The sequence below is a fragment of the Orycteropus afer genome, unplaced genomic scaffold (assembly GCF_000298275.1).
Source record: "Orycteropus afer afer isolate SDZICR_OR568_19922 unplaced genomic scaffold, OryAfe1.0 scaffold00469, whole genome shotgun sequence".
Lineage (NCBI taxonomy): Eukaryota > Metazoa > Chordata > Mammalia > Tubulidentata > Orycteropodidae > Orycteropus > Orycteropus afer.
In genome coordinates, this window is record NW_006922056.1 from 880609 (window position 1) to 885992 (window position 5384).

The following is a 5384-nucleotide window of genomic DNA, read 5'->3' on the forward strand; positions in this document are numbered from 1 at the left end:
TGTGGGGGGGCTTTGGGGGAGGTTGTGGGGGGTATATTTTGCAGTTTTAAATTTCTACTACTGAGTAGGAGTTACCTTTGCAATTTAAACACTGAAACGTAAGGAAAACTAACCCCGTGTGTATGGGGTTCAGCTTTACAATTACAGATGTCTCCTTAACAGGATGTGGTCAGCGGGTCTTAGGAGTCCCTGCACACGTTTGTCACAGTCACCTATCAAGTGGCTGTTTGTACGACCCTGGGACACTTCATATTCACCCTGTCGAATTAAAACAGTGAGCAAACCAGACAGACACCTGCCGTCAAGCGGACTCTGCCCTGTGTGTGTCAGTCTGACTGTCCCCACAGGGCCCCCACGACTGAGCTACAGGAGCAGACACCCAGGCCTGTCTTCCAAGGTGCCCCTTGGTGGACTTGAACTTCCAGCATTTTGGCGTGGAGCTGAACATTAACTGTGCGCACCACCCGAAGGCTCCTGAGAGCAGCCAGTGAAGAGGCAGGAAGTCTGCAGGCTGACCTGTGGCCCTGTGCAGGATTCTGCCTCTGGGAAAGAGCCCACAAGTGGCCACGGAGACATGCCAAGGGGCCACTGCCTTCCTCTCCATGCACAATTTTAACTCATAAAACGCTGACTTCTCAGAAAGAGTGCTGATGCTGGTGACCAGGGACACCCCACGCAGCCGCCCAGGAGGTTCCTCCACGGCTGTCTGCGCCCCACCACACCCTGCCCCCCACCTGGCTCGGCGCATCAGCTGGGCATCCTTGAAGAGTGTGAACGTCTTGGCCCCCCCAAATGCAGAGGGCTCCATGGCCACCCCTCGGAGGGAGGCGTACCCCTTCTCCACCAAGCCGAAGGCAGCCATGAGGTCGAACCCTGGAGGTGCAGGGCAGGGGGGGCCGTGGGAAAGCTGAGTTAGTCAGTGGGGAAGGGAGGGAAGCAAGGAGGGAGATGGGGCGGTGGAGACATGGCGGGCAGAGCAGAGGGCCGGGAGGGCACAGAGCTAAGGTGGCAGGGGAGGGCCAGGGGAGGAGAGCAGGACTGGTGGGAGTCGGGACAGAGGGGCTCGGCAGTTAAGGGGGCAGGGAGGGGCCTGTGGCCCTGGCCGAGGGTGGGACTGAGACTTGGGCCTCCTCTGGTCCCCAGCTGCTAGGAACCCCTCCCTGGCCACTCCTGTCCCTGCCCCTTCTTCCTGACACCCCACCCTGTGAGCCCCCCAACATGCACAGCCACTGCAACACCACCCCTGCACCTCTGTCCCAGCCCCCAAGTGGGCAGCTCTTCCTTGTGGGGTCAATTTTTCTCTCTCTGGAGGCCCGCTTCACCCTGCCCCATGCCCTGCACTGGCCACCCCCCCCTCCCCCCCCAGCATTAAGGGCACAAAACTACTCGGTGCTTGTCAGGGCTGTCTGCTGGTGGGGGCAGGGTGTGGACAGGGGTGGGGCAGGCGGGCCACATCCACAGGGATGCTCTTCTCAGAGCTCCCTTCAAATCGGTCAAGCTCCACACCACCCCTCCATGGCCTTGGCAGACCCTCTCCTTCCTTCCCTGAACACCTCTCCCACACCTGTCCCTCAGGCAGGGAAGCTGGTGGCCCTCGGGCTGGGCACCCCTGCAATCAACAGAGAGCTCGGCCAGGAGGCTGAGTGGGGCTTTGCAGGGCATCCATGGGCACCAGGACCCCTGTCTTTTCTTCTGCTCAGCTGCACCAGGGCTGGGACCACAGGTGGGCCCCAGGACTACTGTTCCCTCACTGTGACTCAGGGATAAAGTCACTCTGCAAGCTGTCCGTCCCTCTCCCGATGTCCTCCAGCCCCACCCTCATCATGGGTGGGGAAGGCAGGCCACTCACCCCTTGGCCTCCCCTGCTAGACCCCTGCTCACCCAGGCCCGCCACCCTCAGCCCCCAGGAGCAGCCTGGGCCCAAGGGGTGGTACCAGAGAAGCCCCGAGGGGACCTACCTGGGAGGGAGCCATCCGGGTGCAGTGCTGGGCAGGCTGCTGAGGGCAGAGACCAGAGTTAGGGGTGGCCGGGCCCCTGCTGCCTCAAGGCGGAGCCAGGAAGGGACGATGCCTTGCAGGTGATGCCCTGGATCCCTGGAGGGTCTCCCACCCGCCTGGCCCCATGGATTCGGTCCTCACACCGCAGGGGAGGCAAGGGATCCTACAGCTTTGGGGTCCAGCATCCGCGGCCAGGACTCCCACTGTCTGCTAAGACCATGTGGCAGGGCGGGGCTGCACCCTCCCCTCCCCTCCCCTCCCCTACAGTGCAGGGCCACAGGGAAGCCACTCTCAGGGTGCTGACCATGGCTGCTGTCCCCAGGGCAGTGCAGCCCTGCTCCTGGGGGCATCCAGGCTGAAATGTTGGGGCCACCAGAGGGAAGCTGGCACCCTGATGCCCTGGCCCCCAGCCACTGGCTATAAGGTGACCATACCAACAGGCTCAGAACCTCTTGACCTCAAGAGCCAGGCCAGACCTGCAGCCTTGGTGAGACTCCACTTCCCTCCCTCGGGGTCCACGCCATCCAGGTGCAGGAGGAAGGCCCTGAGCCTGGCGGGGCCTGGGCGGCCCTGACGCACCCACTCACCTGTCCGGCCGGTGGCTGACACAGCCCTGCTCTCCCCTCCCTCAAAGACGGCCGACACCAGGACTCTGTACTTGGTGGCTGCCAGGAGGTCAGGGAGCGTCACGAGGCTCCTGGGTCCTGGAACGGAGATCTGACCCCACAGGGGAACGGTCACCTTCCCCTGTTTCCCTCAGTCTCATCCATCAACTTCCTCCTATTTTTGTCTTCACAGACAAGACTCCAAGGATGAAACTGTGTCTCTCCATAGGAGCCCAGGACGCAGACCCACCGATTTCTCAGGGCCTGAGCCAGAGGCCAGCGTGTAGGTGAGCCGGTAGTGGAGGACATGGCCATGAGGGGGCGTCCAGCTGACCTTCAGACTGTTGGGCGTCTCTGAGGCCAGTGCCAGGTTGGAGGGGGGGCTCCAGCTCACTGAGAACATGGCAGGGCTCGCTGTGCTCAGGAAGGCATGCCTGGCAACAAGATCCCATCCCCACCCAGCCCCTGCCCCAGGTCATCTCTGTACCCTGCCTTAAGCCCCTGCACCACGTCCCTGCCCCAGGTCATCTCTGTACCCGCCTTAAGCCCCTGCACCACGTCCCTGCCCCAGGTCATGTCTGTACCTGCCTTGAGCCCTTGCACTGTGTCCCCGCCCCATGACCAGGTTGCCCAGAGGGCCCACAGTTTGGGGTCAACTCCTGGGACCCATCCCTTGTGGACTGTTGCATCCTCCCCCTCTCCCCCGTGGAACACCTGCCTGCATGGTCTCAGGGAGGCCCTGACCCTCAGACCAAGTGGTCAAGTCAGAGGGTGGGGGCTTGGGCACTCGATGACCCACCGGTCAGCAGTCCTGGGGTTCAGGGTCTTGGGCCCTGAAGCTGGAGGAGTCTAGCCCCTCTAAACTGCTCCTGCCCACACCAGCTGAGAGAGTCACCTACGGGGGGTGTAGCGCAGGGACACAGGGTCACTGCGGGTGCCGTCCCGGTAGTAGGCCAGGATAGTGATGTCATATTCCACGGTCCTCCCCAGGCCTGGCAGCACGGCTGAATGAAGGTTCCCAGGCACGGAGACCTGAGGGGAGGGCAAGCTGTCTCCTGCAGTGCAGGGCAGCCCCCTTGAGGGGGTCTCACCTTTGGGTCCCCAAAACACAGGACTGGGTAGTGCACACAGGGTCCATGTGGGGCTCTCTGCCAGGAAGGTCCCCTGTGGTCAGGCCCACCCCACCCTGCACAGCCGGCTGTGGGAGGGGGCCTTGTCTAGGTCCCGGCTCTGCACACCCTCACCTCGTGGGCCTTCCCGTCACCCAGGGGTGTCCACTTGATCTGGTAGACCAGCACGCCAGACGCAGCTGCCCACTCCAGCTGGACCTTGTCTCCAGGCAGCTCGGTCACCGCCAGCTGGCTGGGGCTGGGGACTTTCCCTAGAATATGGGAAGGGGACACGGGGGCTGGGGTCCTCGTGGGGACTTCCCAGGTTTGATCTGCAGGCCAGGGACAGGGCAGGGCCTGGGGGCAGGGCCCAGAGAGTGGGGCAGGGGCGGGGTAGAGACCAGGGGCTGGGAGGGTAGGGCGGGGCCTGGGGGCAGGTACAGAGATGACCTGGGGCAGAGACATGGTGCAGGGGCTCAAGGCAGGGAAGTGGCCTCTTTGGAAGATGACAGCACGTAGAGGCAGCACCCACAACAGTAACAGCCCCACACCCAGGGTCCTCACAGGCCAGGCGAGGAGCTCAACAGGTCACAAGACCATCCGATTCCTAAGGTTAATTACGTAGCTGATGGTGTAACACAGTCCCCAAATGATGACAGCATGATTTTGGGTGTCAGCATCCAAGCCTGTCATCCATCTCCCCAAGGCCCCCTCAGACTTGATCTAACTTGATCCCCTCAGCAGTCCTGTGACCTCAGAGCTATCAGGAACCCTATTTTTTCTGTGGGGAAACTGAGGCACAGGGGAGGAAGTCCTGCATCTAGGCCTGGCTGCAGGGTGAGTGGGGGCAACCCAAAGGCAGGAGGGGACAGAGCTGAGTGGGGGTCCTCAGAACAAGTGGGGTGGTCTGATCAGAGGCAGAATGGGTGAGGGAACATTTAGGCTGTTACACTCCAGAGGCCCTGGGAGGCCGGTGGGAGGGCCAGGCAGGGCATGGAAGTGGCGAGGGGCTGCCCTGGGGTCGGTCCTCCACTCCACAGAACATTCAGGGACCACAGCCCTGGTGACTGCATAGAAACGCCCTTGGGCTCCCCATAAAAAGGTCCCATGACACTGGCCAATGCTGAGCCTCACCGCAGGCACACACACCAGGACAGGCAGCCCCCTAGTGCGCAGAGGAGCCACCCAGCTCCCTAGTCCCCGGCTCCCCCAGCGCCCAGAGCAGCTATGGGGTCTGTTTGGCCCACGTTCCTCAGGCTCCTCCGTGGGCTTGGCTGGAAGCCATCTTGTGGAGATGCAGCCGCCCTGAACCGGCAGAGCCTCCACCTCACTCAAGCACCCTGCTGCCCGCGCTCCCACTTACCCTACCCACCCAGGTACCTGTCCCCACACGGCTGAACCCATTAGCTCAGCCACTGCCTAACACACCTGTGTACAGAGGGACCGCCCAGTGGGGCAGAGGGGACGCCCCGCCCCCACCAGTCTCCGCCCACAGACCCCGCCCCTGCCCACCTCCAGGGCCCTGCCTCGCCCCCAGGCCCCGCCCTGGGCCCTGCCCCTGTTCCTTCCCCGTCCCGCCCTGGGCCCCGCCCCCAGGACCTGCCTCTGAGCCCCAGCCCTACCCTCCCAGCCCCACCCCTGGTCCCTACCCGGCCCCTGCCCCACTCTCCGGG

The 5384-nt window shown here is 63.2% G+C and overlaps 1 protein-coding gene across 1 annotated transcript in view; it reads right to left on the bottom strand.

Moving 5' to 3' along the window:
* COL20A1 (collagen type XX alpha 1 chain) overlaps positions 1–5384 on the bottom strand; it is a 40537-nt gene that overhangs the window by 16232 nt on the left and 18921 nt on the right. The window contains exons 17-22 of the mRNA XM_007954704.1: positions 3847–3983; positions 3498–3634; positions 2853–2985; positions 2585–2714; positions 1959–1994; positions 735–873 (exon numbers count right to left, since the gene is read on the bottom strand). Of these exons, the coding sequence (XP_007952895.1) occupies positions 735–873; positions 1959–1994; positions 2585–2714; positions 2853–2985; positions 3498–3634; positions 3847–3983 (712 nt within the window). The remainder of the gene's footprint in view (positions 1–734; positions 874–1958; positions 1995–2584; positions 2715–2852; positions 2986–3497; positions 3635–3846; positions 3984–5384) is intronic.